The sequence below is a fragment of the Manis pentadactyla genome, chromosome 15 (assembly GCF_030020395.1).
Source record: "Manis pentadactyla isolate mManPen7 chromosome 15, mManPen7.hap1, whole genome shotgun sequence".
Classification (NCBI taxonomy): domain Eukaryota; kingdom Metazoa; phylum Chordata; class Mammalia; order Pholidota; family Manidae; genus Manis; species Manis pentadactyla.
Window position 1 is genome coordinate 22,931,704 of NC_080033.1, and position 14,662 is coordinate 22,946,365.

Genomic DNA, 14,662 nt, shown 5'->3' on the forward strand with positions numbered 1-14,662 from the left:
TGTCCAGAGGGCAGGCCCAGCTAGGCCTATCCTCATGGCTCACGCCTGCTCACTGTCTCAGGACTGTGCTCCCTCTGTTGGCCCACAGCCCCAGCTCTGGGGCCCTTCAGTGCCCAACTTCACCCCTCCATCTGTCCCTGCTGGTCCCTGCCATGCCCTCTGGGATGCTGGGGTGCCTTGCTGGGTGTAAGGGCTGTCCTCTGCCGTGTCCTCTCTGCCCTCCCTCCAGGCCCTTGCAGAGCTCATCTATCCCATGTAGGAGGAAGAGGGACGCTTTCCTTTGGTCATGGGGGCCCCAGAGCTGAAGCAGAGCCCCCGGCTGGGTTTCCCCTCAGGCACTGGGGCCCGTGAGAGCTGGGGTGTGTGGCTCAGCCCGCCTTCTCTTTTGGGCAGGTGCGTCTGTCCCAAGGCCCCTGTCCAGCCCCGTGAGCCTTGCCTCATGGACTGCAGCCATGCCCTGTGTGGGTGGTGGGGAAGGGCTGACAGGGTCTGCTGGAGTGCTCACATGGAGGTCAGGTGGTGGGTGAGGCCCAGGTACATCTCTGTCCCTCCCTCCTTATCCAGGTGAGTCCAGGGTATCCAGAGGCCTGGACAGCAGAGGCTGTGGAGGGCAGGGGTGTGTGTCGGGGTCAGGCCCCTCCCTCCAGCCTTCCCTGCTCTGGACACAGAGGTCTCCCAGGATGGCCTAGGGTCCTTTGTTGCTTATGCACCCTGAGGGGACACCAGGGTATGAGGCCCCAAACTGCCACCTGCACTGGTCACGTGGTGAGGTTGGCCAGGCTCAGTACCCGGATGCATCCAGTGGGAGGGAAGCGTGGGGTGGGGGATGATGCCTCTTGCCCTCCTGTCCCTGCAGCCTGTTCGACATGGGCGGGGAGTATTACTGCTTCTCTTCTGACATCACGTGCTCCTTTCCTGCCAATGGCAAGTTCACCGAAGACCAGAAGGCCATCTACCAGGCAGTGCTGCGGAGCTGCCGCGCCGTCATGAGTGCCATGAAGCCAGGTGAGGGCCCGGGCGGCAGGACCACATGGTTGGGGATGCAGCTGGCTGTGTGGCCGGCGTCTCCGAGATGCAGGCTGTGCACTGTATCATCAGTATCTCTCTCCCTGTCACATGCTTGGCCAGGAACACTGTATCATGCTGGGTCCCTGGGGCCACTTCTGGGAAAGCTGACCACCAAGCAGGAACAGAGCTAGGAATTGGGGAGCTCAGCCCAGGGTCACCCCCAAGTCCCATCTGACCCTCTCCACCTGTAAGTCCCCAGCTCACATTGGCTACTGGGATGTCACCATGTCCCCTGCCCCGTCCCAAAACACAGTCCAATCCAGAGAGGGTGTGAGCAGCTCTGGACACTGGCATCTAGTTGGACATGGGAATGAATGCCCTCTTGTTTGGGCCGGCAGGTGCAGCTGGGTTTGGCAGGGCCCGAGTGTCCAGGGGAGTGATGCGTGGAGGGCAGGGCCATCTGAGGACCTGGCCCTGACAGGCCTCAAAGGCTAGACTCTGTGTTCATATGGAAACGGGGACCAGGGCAGTCATTGCACCCCTCTGTGGAGCCTTTATTTAGAAAAGAAAAAGAAGAAAAGGTCCCAAGTTCCGCAGCTATAAAAGCCCCTGTGGCCCAACAGCCAGTTGTTGGGATGAGTTACGTCCATGGTCCCCAGGAGAACAGATGCTTTGGAGAGGTCCTCAGCAGCTATTGCTTTCAGATGCAAACTGTGGGCAGCCTTTCTGGATGGCCCCCTGTCCAGCCCCAGGAGCCCCTGTTAGAGGTTAGGGAGCCATGGAGGGCACCGGGGTGGGGGTGGGGGATGATGCCAGGCCCCAACCCCACACCCTCACTTGCCCAGCAAGAACAGCTTGCTGATCAGATGCGTCCCACGACAAGGACCAGGATATGCCCTGAAAGGAAGACAAGGAAGGAAAACCTGAAAGTTGATCTGGTGGGATGACAAGGTGACGGGCATTGCCTGATTTAGCATCTGCAGAAGAAAACAGCATTTGTGCTAATTTTTTGTTTAAAAAGCAGTTGCTTCCCCAAAGTATTAATATGGAAAACCTGTGCATGAGAACAGAAAAGTGCAGGATGGGGTGGCCAGTGGCCCCCCTCTGTGTCAAAGAAAAGGGAGTGAGAACATGGATCCACAGGCTTCTTAAAAATCCACATGGAGGCGCAAGAAAACAGCTGAAGGGATGGGCTGGGCCTTGGGAGCAGGGAGCTTGCTCTCTGGGAGCCCTGTTATACTTTCTGACCTTTCAGCCATGGAGCGCATCACCTGTCACCTGTGGAATCCAGCCTCTATGAAGACATCCATCTCCCTGAGCGCGGGGCACGTCTGCCTCCTCCATTTACGCCCTCCCTTACACCAGGCAAGAGAACTGTGCTCAGTTCTGAGCATCAGCCATTTAAATAAGTACTTCAGACGCAGTGAAAGGCTTTGGCTGGTGTGAGCGGGCTGTGGGTGCCGTCGAGTGTCTGCAGGCTCTGCCCCCTAGAGAGCCTTCCACAGGACACAGTCTGTGTGCGGGCCAGGCTCTGTCCTCGCGCTGCGCACTCTGCAAGAGCACCAGGCAGTGTCGTTACATCGGCTGAGCAAACTGTCACCTTTCCCTCCTGGGGACTCTTCACCCATGCTCGGCAGCTGCGACATTAGATGTCCCAGAGGCCCAGGTGCCTGGCTGGAAGGGGCTGGTGCCAAGCTCTGCTGCCTGTGAGCCCCGTGGCCTCCATGCCCCCCATGCCCTAGACAGGTCTCCAGGAGTGGGGAGTGGGCCTGCTTGGTCCCAAGCCTGCTGTCAGGCCACAGTACAGCAGGATGGAGGGCTTTCTGCCACTTCACAGCAGACACATCAGGGCAGGCAGAGTAAGGCCAAGGCATGGCTGGGGGCTGGGGGCCAGGGGGCGATCATTGGTGGGATGGTGGGTAGGTGGGGCTTTGGAAGGGCATCTCCTGAGCTGTGCTCACCTCCAGCTCCCGGCTTCAAGCCCCTGGCACTGCTTAGCCCCAACCCAGTGCTGAGTCAGGTGGTGACCAAGCCCTGGCAGACCCCACCTGTAGCCCACGTACCCACAGTGGGGCCTGGGCAGGACCCGACCTGGGTGGTGCCTGCCCAGCTGGTGTCCTGGTCAGCTCAGTCAGCCAACAGAGCAACCTCAGTTCTGCCTAGAAAGGGGCCAGGCCCGCAGGCAAGTCCCCAGGGCCCCACACTTCACTGAGAGAGGCCTGTGCTCAGTCCCAGCACTCATCTGGTCACCCCAGTCCCATGGGGCTGCCTGGCTATGCCCCTCCTGGGGCAGACATGGGGCCTCAGGCCTAGCTGGCTGGGATCGGCTGAGCTGGTCTCTGCAGACTGTGTGGGGCAGTCCTCCCCCAGCACGTAATGGGGCACAGGCTAGGCTTGTGCTGGGGCCTCGTGGTTCCCTTATGTGGGGGATAGAGCAGAACTCCCCCAGTACCCTCTCCTGTCTAGTACCCATACAGCAAGATTGAGACATGCTGACAGTTACCCAAAGTGCTGAGCCTAACTCCCTCGGGTCCCATGTAATGCAGGCCTGTCAGGGCAGGGGTCCTTGTGTCCACAGAGCTGCTGTGAGATGGGAGCGGGCGCCTCCCCATAGCAGCAAGGAGGCCGGGGCCAGGTCGCCCCATGCCCTGCCCTAGCGGAAATGCCCCTGGTTTGTGGGTTTGGCTCCTGGGCCAAAACAAACAGCCACTGAGACTGCTCGACTGCTTCCTGCGGCCTTCCAGGGAAGAGTAAAGATGGTGGGGTCACAGCAAGATGGCCAGAGGAGAGGCAGGGACGAATGATCAGATGTATGGTTGAAGAGTTGAGGAAGGCAGGCTTTGGCCCCGAGGCCTGGGGTCAGAGGGGGAGCATCCCTTACTCACTCAGAGGAAGCATGTGGGTGGCAGGGTGGGCCAGCTCCTCTGTCCTAGGGCCAAGGTGGACCAGGCAGCTGTGACACCTGGGAGGATGTCCCCTATGTTGGCCTCGCAGGAGGGTCCTGGACACTGAGGCTGCGCACTATTTTGTGGCTGGAATTAGAGCTCTCCATGGCCGCCGTGTCAGGGCAGACAGACCGCCCTGTCTCCGTGACACCAGGGAGTATGCTAATGGAATGAGGTCCTTCCTGCAAGGAGGAGCCATGGTGAGGGCTGGGGTGAGCCTGGCAGCAGGTACCTGGCTGCAGCGGCAGGCCCCCTGCAGCTCCTGTGCCTCCAGCCGCCTTGGAGCACTGAAGTCATCTGTCCACACTCGGGCCTCCTGCAGCCTCGCTGTCACTGACCAGCACCCACGCACCTCCCTCCTCCTCCTTGCTCGCCTGCCCACCTTGGCCTCCCTTGCCTAGGCTGCAGGGCCCGCCCTCCTGAGCCCCCACCCCACCAAAGTCCCCACAGAGGTGGTACAGACTGCACATTCAACTCTAGGGACCCCACCACTCCTGGTTGTGAAAAGCAGCTGTGTCTGGGTCTACACACACGACCCATGGAGTTGTGTGCAGCTTCCCCCACTTCTGGCTCTGCCCCTGGTGTCAGGGTCCCAGCCATTTGGCAGGGGGTAAGGGGTGGCAACCAGCCAATGTGAAGTCAGAAGGAGGGACTCTTGCTGGGAAGTGCCCCTACCCCCAAAGTGGTCTAGATGGCAGAAGGGCACTGTTAGAGCCGTCAGGTGACCAGGTGGGAGAAAGGGACCTGGAGCTGCACTGGCCCACCGTGCATCTGCTGTGGCCCTTGGTCAGGGTGCCTTGGTGGGCTCTACCTCCCTCCCTGGCAGGGCAGGGGCAGGGCCTGGAGTCTCTGGACTCCCCTGAGGCTTCTTAGAAATGGCGAGGAATGCAGGGGTCCAGCAGACAGAGGTACTACCCAGACCATGGGTGTCCTCTGTGGCAGGCGCTGGAGCAGGGAGGGCTGTACCGAGTGAAGGCCCTGTGTTCCCCCTCTGGCCTGAGAGGCCCCACTGCTGGCTCTGGGAGGGTGGGCGAGTTCCCACCCCGCCTGGCCTCGCTTGCTCCTTTAGGGCTCTCTGCCAGGGTGTTGGGGGAGGGACCACACAGGGACTGGATGAGGCAGCCGTGCTCAACTCAGCACTGAGGCGCCTGCAGCCCCAGCGCACGCTGCCCCCTGCCCTTATGCAGGGTGAATGGGTCCCTGGAGGGCCTGGCAGCATACGGGGCTCTGTGGTGAGGTAGGCTGGAAGCCCTCGGCCCCGTGCCACTTCAGCCAGCCAGGCAGCTCCCTGAAGCCCATGGGCCCTGCCCTGGGACCCCGGCCCTGGGCCTTCCCGCCTGCACCCCCAGGGCCTGGTAACACATTGTCCCCTGAGGGCCATTGTCTTTGATGAAGTGAATTCTTTGTCTGGACGTAGCTGTGAGGATGCAGCTCATGGCCCTCTGCTGCCTTCCTGGCTGGGCTCAGGGCCTCATAGCCCCCAAGGCTGTCATGCTCTGGGCAGAAGGCCTCAAGGCTGTGATGGATACAGTTAAGGCTCTGAGAAGCTAACCTAGACTGTAGGCCCAGCAGGCTCCCTGCCCATCAGAGGAAGGTGAGGCCTCAGGGGGACCAGGTGGTCACAGAAGACCAGCTGATGACGTGGGTCTGCTCTGGACACACACTGGGGCCTGGACACCTGGGCTCTAGTCCCTCTGAGCCAACAGGCAGATGGTCAGGGGGCAAACCCAGATACTACCATGCCATCCTGGGATCTGAGTGCAGAGAGTGGTTGGGGGACTTGCCCAAATCATCTGCCTGTGAGGTCCCAGCACTGGCTGCAGGAGAGCCATGAGGGAGGCTGGAGCTCCACTTAGACCACCCATTTACCAGGCCTGAGCAGGACACAGGCCCCGCCCTGTCAGGGCTTAGAGGCTGTGACCAGCTATGGCTATGCCGGCGTGCTGTCCTGGCAAGGAGGAGTTCTGATGGCATAGGAAGGGGCAGTCAGGGAGGGCTTCTTGAAGAAAGCCTCAGCACAGACCCACAGGAGACATGAGAATGAGTCTGCGAAGGTGAGGGAGTGGGTGGGGGGTGAGACTGAAAAGGGAGGGCAGGCTGAGGAACTCAGGGCTCCCTCCTCAGGGCAGGGACCACCCCATGTTGTAAAGAGGTGGCCCGGTGACCCTGCTTCATGCAGGATGCAGTGTGGGATGAGGCACTGCCAGGGCTGGGGAGGAAACTGGGCCGGGGTCTGGCAGAGTCGGGCGCCCATGAAGGTTCCTAGGCTCGGATGTTCTGGAGGACACATGACAAGCTTTGGTGCTTGCTGGGGGCTTGAGGGAAGGCCGGGCAGCTGATGTCCAGTCTCTGCAGTGTGGCATCCTCAGTACCAGCAGGACCGCTGATGCATTCTGGCTGAGATGGGGGAGCCTGGAGTCTGGAGGCAGGCCTTGCCCTCCGTGGGCTGGGCCTAGGCGGCTGGGAGGCCCTCTGGTTTGTGCCCACCCTGCAGCCTAGCCCAAGGACAGTAACCTTCACACACTTGAGGGCCCCTGCGCTGGTTGTGGGTGTCGTAACCACCATCCAAGCCAGATGCCGGGGCCAAGTTGCTGGAGGTTTAATCACTGTCACAACCCTAACCACGCACAGGCAGAAACCCCCACTCCCAGCCAAGAGAGCTGTGTGCAAGGCCTTGCCCGAGGGCGTGCAGGCGAGGAAGACTGGAGGCGCCGCAGGGACCTCCTGGGCCCACGTGTCCGGCCCCACGAGGACAGGAGCGGAGCCGAGCTGCCAGTGCGGAGCATGATTTATACCTGATCCTATCCTCGGCCGAAGCTGGCTGAGACCACGGCCCCACTGTGGAAGTTAGCCAGGCTGGAAGTCAGGCCGATTCCCAGGGCTCTCCTTTGGCCACCAGACAAAGGCCTGCCTGAGGGAAATGGAATTGCGCTGGAGTTGGGGCATCAGCCACCGCACTGGACACCCTTCCTCAGGGGCCAGGCCGATTGGGACAGCCGAGTTTGCAGGGTTGCCTGGGGGGCATTTTTAAGTGGGAGCCGGCTGCAGGGAAGCAGTCTGCACGTTCATCCCTGAATTGGCCGGACCCTGGTGTCCAGGGGAGGCCACCACTCTTCTGGTGGGGATACACAAGAAGCAAGTAAGCAGACCTGTTGGGCCAGGGTACGAGGTGAGAGCTGCCAGGAGAGAAATAGCCAGGACAGCGGAGAATACCCGGACAGGGCTTCCCGGAGCGCTGAATTATGCTGAGGCCCCAGTGATAAGGAGTCCCCGGCCCAGCCAGGTTCGCAGAGGGCCTGAAGCAGAGAGACCTCAGCGTGCTTCTGGGACAGAGGTGGCCTGCCTTGGGGAGGGCGAGGCAGGATGCGTAGGTCTCAGAGAAGAACAGTGGACTGAGGCTGGAGCAGGCTTGGTTTGTGCCGTAGGAACACAGTGAAATCAAGTGTTGAACCAGGGTTTGGCTGGCTGCAAGTGATGGGTGAATAGTGGCTTACTGACAGTTTGGGGGAGGAGACCAACCTGGTCTCCCTGTAGATGCCAGAGCCCCTGGCAGCTCTCTACGGCCAGTGTAGTGGCCCTGTCTGACAGAGACACCTGAGGCTCAAGAGGTGAAAGCTGGCCCAGGTCACCCAGCAGGTGAGCAGTCACGCTGTGATCTGGTGCCATTTCCACTGCCGGATGTCATACCATTAGAACAACCTCCCCCCGCCACCAGCTCCACCTTTGGAGTTGTGGACTGGACTGGGCTCTACCCTGATGCTGCTGTGGCCATAGCCAGGCTCTAGACCCTCATGGCTATGGATATCAGGGTATCTTCCCCTCATGGGCCCTGACAGGTAGCACAAGGCTGGACTCAGAGCTGGACAAGAAGGTGATCTCCAAGGAGGAGATCTAAGGATAGATCCAGACGTCTTCCACCCCCAGCCTCCCTGCACCTTGGTTCACATGCTGGCCACTGCCCTGTGAACTATCCAGGGCATAGCCCCATGCACCTGCTTGGAGGCTGGATCGGCCCTGAGCCTCCACCCAAACAAGGACCCCAACTCTGGGGCCCCATGTGGGGGACTGGTGCCCAGTGAGCCTGTCTGAGAGGTGATGGCCTGTGTCCCAGGGTGTCCCAGGCTCTCATTTATTTCTACCTGAGCCCATCTGCCCTCTGCTAGCCACAGAGGTTCAGAGCCCTACGACCAGATCCTAGTGGCCCAGGCCTTGCCAGTGCAGGACCCACTGAGGCCCCTCACAGTCAGAAGCCCTATGCCCCTTCTTGCAACAGTGGCCATCAGTGAAGGATGTGGGGGCAGAGCCTGGCAGTTGGGGAGGTCCCTTGGTAGCCAGGGTTGCTCCCCACATGTAGGGGCTGCAGAGACCAGCACTGGCCATCCCCTCTGGCCAGAGCACTGCACAGGATATAGGCCCCCACCCTGTCTGCCTGGCCTCATGTGTCCTGGGGCCATTGCCCTCAGCTGCACGTGGCCTGCCCCAAACTCAACCCTTGTGGGATGGCACAGAAGCTTTGCCAGCCTAGGGCCTTATCTGGTGCTTAGGCTGAGCACCCTTGAGCCAAACTGAAGGTAGGGACTCCATGAGCCCAGTGGACAGGGTGGGTTTGCCCTGGCGATGGACAAGGCTCTTTGAGGGTGGCTGTCCAAGAGCTCCAGGCTGCAGCCCACAGGCGCCTCCCAGGGAGCCAGGCAGGGCTGAGCCCAAGCCCCACAGAGCCGGTGTGCCCCAAAACTTGGTGCCTAGGGAAGCTCTCCATGGCGGTCTGAGTGATGAGCAGTCGGGGGCTCGGACGTCTCTGGGCTGCCATGGCTGTGGTCACCAGCACTTACAGCAGGTGGGGCCACAGACACTCTCAGCCAGCCCAAGAGGCTCTGCCAGCTACACCTTCACCCCAGAAACCTTTGCTCCCCACAGTGGCTCCAAGGGCAATTCAGCCCCATTCAGGGGTGTGTGGGGATGGCTCTCCCCCAGACCCAGGCTTCCCCCTGGCCCCATAGTCTGAGGCTCTGAGGCAGCCTTTGGGCCTGAGCCTTGGTCTGGGGCTCACTGAGGCTGCCCCACAACTATTCTTGGGGACATACTTTTCTCTTCCTGTTGCCCAGGGATCTAGCTGGGCTCTCCTGGCCCCAGAAGCACACACTGGCCAGGGTGGGCACAGCTTGGGCTAGGGACCACACCTGGCTGGGCCCCTATAGGAGCAGTGCTTGGGTGGCCCTGCTGGCACAGTGATGGAGAGGAAGGGTCTCGAGGTCCAGAGCTGTGGCTGGGAAAGCCCCTCATCTCGGGCTCTCCTGCCTCAGCAAGGGCGAGGGCTTCATGTGTCCCCTGAACCTAGCCCCAGGGGAGCCCTGGTCAGGCCACAAGTCTCCACAGCTCACTGCAGCCCTCTCTTGAGTCACAGGTGTCTGGTGGCCTGACATGCACCGCCTGGCTGACCGCATCCACCTGGAGGAACTGGCCCGCATCGGTATCCTGAGCAGCAACATCGATGCCATGGTCCAGGCCCACCTGGGAGCCGTATTCATGCCTCACGGGCTTGGCCACTTCCTGGGAATTGATGTGCATGACGTGGGAGGCTACCCTGAGGTCAGTGTGGACACATCAGCCCAAGTGGCCTACCTGTGAGCTGTTGCTCAGCCTGTTCCTCCCCAGGATGGGACAGGGCCGTGGGAAATGGCTGGGGTGTAGTGGGGCAGACAGGATGAGGAAAAAGGCCCCACCCCTCACCCATTGATTGGGCCTGGCCCAGGCTGCTGCCACAGTGCCGCCCACCCCCAAGGGCCCTGGGCAATACAGGGGTGTCTCCGTGAGTGTGCCCCCTCCAGTGGCCACCTCCACAGCAGCTGGCACCAGATGGGTGTGCTCTGCACAGTGAGCCTGCACTTTGCACGGGGTGTAGCACTTGCCCTGGAGGGTGGTAAGTGGTGAGGGGGCAGTGCATGGGGATCCCAGCAAGGCAGTGGGATCCCCAAAGCTGGGTCTCAGAGCTTGGGCTGGCACTATGTACTTGTCATGTCTTCCTGCCTCTGGTTTCATTCATACAGGGGTGATGCGGCTCCAGCAGCTGGTGGCTGGCCCTGGACCCTTCCTGGGACTAGCTGAGCCTAGTGCCCCTCATATGCCCAGCAGCAGACCCCTGCCCCTCCCTGGTTTCCTCTGTCCCCCAGGTCCCTGAGCAAGCACACCCCTGTGGCAGCCTCGTCTGCAAGCCATCTAGGCCCCCTCGGCAGGGGAGGGAGGCTTGTGGGGGCCTCTCCAGATGGGCCTGTCCCCTCCCCCAACTACCAACTCTGCCTTGAAAGGACCACCCAGAGGATGCTGGCCATGGCCTTCAGGAGGCCCTGCTGGGAAGGTGGCTGCAGCCTCTCCAAGCCCCCAGTGGGTGTGGGTGAGCCTGGTCCCCAAGGTGCAGGGGGCTGATGATGCAATCAGTGCATGCCCTGGGGCCCACCAGCCAGTTAGCCAAGACTAGGCTTGGCCTGTTGGCTACAGGGTATTTTGAAAGCACTAAGAACGATTTTGGGGGGTGGGAGGAGCGGGGAGCGGGAATTGCTCAAGAGAAGCATTATTATTCAATTATTTTTCCCTCAAGTGTAAACAGTTAAATTTGGAGAAACAAAATCAGTTTTAATTTCCTAATTTCTATCCATCACATTGTGCACAGGGAGCCAAGAGCAGGGCCTTCCAGACATTGTTAACTGAGGTTCGTTATTCATTAGTCGCCAAACCACTTTTTTTCCACCAGAGAAAATTGGCAGCAAACTGTTTTTATCTTTTCCAGTAAGCAGCCCTTTGTGCTCACAGAGTCTATTCTTCTGACAGATAAACATTGTGGAAAAAATATGGCTTTTCCTATAAAAGTCATTTGTTTTATTTCAGGCCTACAGACATATCTGGGTCTCTCTGTTCAGAGCCCAGTAAGCTGAGGCCCTGTCAAGCCTTCTGTCCAGGCGGAAGCCTCTGTGGATGGCCTGGGCAGGCCCCCAGGCCCCCAACAAGGCCTAAGTCCCTGGGCCAGGGAGCCTGGGGGCAGGCCTCTCCCTTCTCAGCCCTGCTCTGGCTGTTCGGTGATCCCCATAGGGCAGACTCCAAAGAGCTAACGCTCTGAGGGGTAAAGTTGGGCTGGGGCAGGCATCCCTTCCATTCTCCCCTCACCCCCAAGTTGAGTGGTGGTCCTAAAATTGTCTGAAGGGAAGCCTGAGCCTACACAGGCTTGAGCACACTGCCCCGTCCCCAGGCACAGCCACTGAGGAGGGCCTGGGAGGCATGAGTTTTTCAGGTCTCTGCCTCTGCCAGGCCCGTGATTTTGACAACCTTGGAGTGGAGAGAAAGGAACAGGCACTTAGATGGCGACATGAGGTAAGCGACAGGGAGTGCCAGCACAGGCACAGACCAGATGGTAGGGGCAGGGAAGTCCTGGAGCAGAGACCCCCCGATTCCCAGCTCTAACAAACAGCTTCTGAGCAGGGGGCAGGCCTTCCTCACAAGTAACCTCTCACCCGAGCACGGGGACTATCATTCCAGACTGGGCCCTTCCATGGCCCAACCCTCCTGCCTTAGCTCTCCAGGCAAAAAGTATTATGGGACCAAATACCACCCCAGACAGGTGTCTGCCCAAAGCATGACCCATCAGAGGTCCCAGGGCCTCAGTGTCCTCTCACCTGCATCCCAGCCTGGCTCACACCAGCTCAGGGTAGCTGTGCACGCCAGTTCCTAAGTGTGCCTGCTGTCCCCACCCTCATGGAGTCACGGTCACAGCCTTCCCTGCTGTGCCCAGCCATGGAGGCTGAGCCAGCCTGTTTCTGGTTACCTTACATGAACCACTAATTGAAGTCTGATGTTCTTGGCCCCCAAACAGTCAGAAAAGACAGCTCCATCTCCAGTTGCTGGGCTTCCAGGGAAGAGCCATGAGCGGGGCAGGGCAAGCCCAGAGCCTGACCAAAAATCTTGCTCACTGTCCACTTGCTCATAGGCCTCGGTGCAGGGCCAAATGGGTGCCTTAGCAACCTGGGGAAGGCAGGGCAATTTCTGTAAATGTCCTAGGCACCGCTTGGTCTCATAGCCCACGCAGCCTGTTGGTTATACCTGTGTGAATGGACAGGCCTGGCCTCAGTGTGTACTTGGGGCAGGGGATGGGGAATGAGGTGTCCTCTGCAGGAAGCAGCTGCCCCTGCCACTCACTTCTTCTCAAGGTTTGGGAGCTTTCCCCAGGGCTCAGCTTGAGGGCCCAGAGCACATGCAAGGTGCAGAGCGCCAGAGTGTGCTCCTTGGGGCCCCAGCCCCAGGCCCTGCACACAGGGTGTGCATGCATTTGTGCACATACATGCCCGAGCTGGTGCTGGCAGGCCCATCCTGGTGACAGCACCTGCCCTTCTCCTGGAAGGCCACATGGAAAACCTGGGACTTAGCCTAGGGGAGACAGGCCTAGCCCTCCTGGGGTCGGTTTCTACTTGAGTTGCCTGGAGGAAAAGGTGTAGCCTCCTTAAGAGCTTTTTCTTGGGTTTGGCTTCTGCGGTTCCCCTGCCAGGGAGAGGGCCTGGGTGAGGGAGCCAGACACCCAGCCATCCCTATGCACCCGCACCAGGTGTCACGAGGCTCCTGCAGACAGTTCTGAGGGTAACAAGGGGGCAGGGACACTCAAAATCAGGGAAGGATGGGGCACAGAGAGTGAAGGGTCTTATCTGAGGTGACCATGGCCAGCACAGCAAGGATGAGTCAGGCCTAGAGACTGCCATGGTCAGAAAGCCTCCCCTGCAGCTCTATGAGACCCCATGGGGCTGGACCCAGCCCCCTCTGCAGATGCCTGCATGGGCAGAGCAGGGCTTGCCGTGTGTCCCTTTGTGCCCATCTGCCTTCCGCTGTGGCAGTGGCCCTGGGCTGGAACTAATTGTCCCCCTTGGCCTAAGCCAGCCTGGGAGCCATCAGTTGGGTCCTCCTCTCCCCACAGGGTGTGGAGCGCATCGACGAGCCTGGCCTACGGAGCCTGCGTACCACTCGACATCTGGAGCCAGGCATGGTGCTCACCGTGGAGCCGGGCATTTATTTCATTGACCACCTCCTGGATGAGGCCCTGGATGACCCGGCCCGCGCCTGCTTCTTTAACCGTGAAGTCCTACAGCGCTTTCGTGGTTTTGGTGGGGTGAGTGCCCATAGGCCCCACATCCTTGCTCCCAGAATGCCCAAACCCCTACATGCAGCCCACTGCTGCATGTCACCTCCTTGTCCCAGGACAGGAGCTCTAGTAGGAGGGACAATCTTGACTTCCTCACTTGAGGAGGTCCTGGCTTGCCCTTTCTCATGATCTGTCACTGGATAGGTGTCCACAGAAGAAATGTTAATTCTACAAGACCCCTGTCCACTCTAGGGCATCCCATCTACTTGGCAAGGTGCAGGGGGCAAGGACTGGTGGCAGGTGGCACAAGCAGATGGCCCCAGGGGAGGAGCCTTCCTCTGCACAGTCACTCTCAGAAGCCTTGAGGCCAGTCCCTTCCATCCTGGGCAGTACTGACCAGTGTTCAGGGAGCCCTCCCACCCAGCCGTGGCTCCACCTAGAGCTGTCAGGCCTTAGCCTCTAATCTAGCACACAAAGCCAGCTCAGAAGTAATGGGTGTCATCTGCCTCAGGTCCGGATCGAGGAGGATGTTGTGGTGACTGACACTGGCATGGAGCTGCTGACCTGTGTGCCCCGCACAGTGGAGGAAATTGAAGCATGTATGGCAGGCTGCGACAAGGCTTTTACTCCTTTCTCCGGCCCACAGTAGGGCCAGCTAGGAGTGCCCAGTGGAACTGGGGACCCAACCTTGCAACCTCTTTTCAGGAAGGGCAGCCTGATTGGCCCTCCTGCTCTGAGCAGTGGTGCTTGGAAATCACATGCCAGCATCAACTTTTGACCACACCAGGTAGTGCTGTTTCCTAGGGGGAGAAACTTTGTTACCAACTTTCTGCACGATCACACCCTGAATATGCTCCTACCTTGCTTAAATGACTTTTAAAATGCTAACTGAAATAGTTCTGTTCTTCAGTAGCAACTAAAATGTGTCTTGCTCTCATTTTGTATTCTGCTCAGGAAAGATCTATTTCCAGTGTTTTCTCACAAAAATCAATATGCAGAATGGAATTTGCAATAAAAAGTTTCCTAAATGGTTCTTTGTGCACAGCTCCCTCTATTCTTCAGCCCATTGCAGATGAGCACTGCAGGCTTAGACCTGACGCTACAGAGGAAATTGTCGCTAGAGATCCCAGGGCCCAGGCACAGTCACTGCTGAGATCCCAGGGCTCAGGCATGTAGGCACAGCTCTGAAACCACACCTTTGCAAACGTTAAAAGGTGAACCCTAGGGTAAAAAGCCTTTTTGATATGGTTACTGCCTCAAAGGTAGATACCTGAAGATGGCAGAATTGGTAGCATAGTTACTTAAAACTTGAGATTTGCAGATTCCTTGTCCTTGATTTCCTTTTCATGCGGGACATGATAGCAAAGCCAGCATCAGTCTGAGAGGCACTGCCGCCTAAGGCAACACCATGCATAGCAAAAGTGAGCTTTCTCCTTCCTTCCCTGTTTGCCGAGACCATTTGTGTTCCCTAAATATAAACCCACTGACCAAATTTCACTTTGAGACCGTGAGCCATCCTGGGCTCAGCTGGGCCAGGAGCTTGCCAGTGGCAGACTACCTGTCCTTTCCACTGCTTACCCAGTTCTCCCACGGC

The 14,662-nt window shown here is 59.2% G+C and overlaps 1 protein-coding gene across 5 annotated transcripts in view; it reads left to right on the forward strand.

Annotated features, from left to right (window-relative positions):
* Nucleotides 1-14,100, forward strand: part of PEPD (peptidase D) — a 120,301-nt gene extending 106,201 nt beyond the window's left edge. For all 5 annotated transcript variants that reach the window (XM_036929837.2, XM_036929838.2, XM_036929840.2 and 2 more), the window contains 4 exons: nt 857-1,005; nt 9,358-9,542; nt 12,904-13,095; nt 13,580-14,100. In XM_036929837.2, the coding sequence (XP_036785732.2) occupies nt 857-1,005; nt 9,358-9,542; nt 12,904-13,095; nt 13,580-13,717 (664 nt within the window). In that variant the 3' untranslated portion in view covers nt 13,718-14,100. The remainder of the gene's footprint in view (nt 1-856; nt 1,006-9,357; nt 9,543-12,903; nt 13,096-13,579) is intronic.
* The last annotated feature ends 562 nt before the right edge of the window (nt 14,101-14,662 follow it).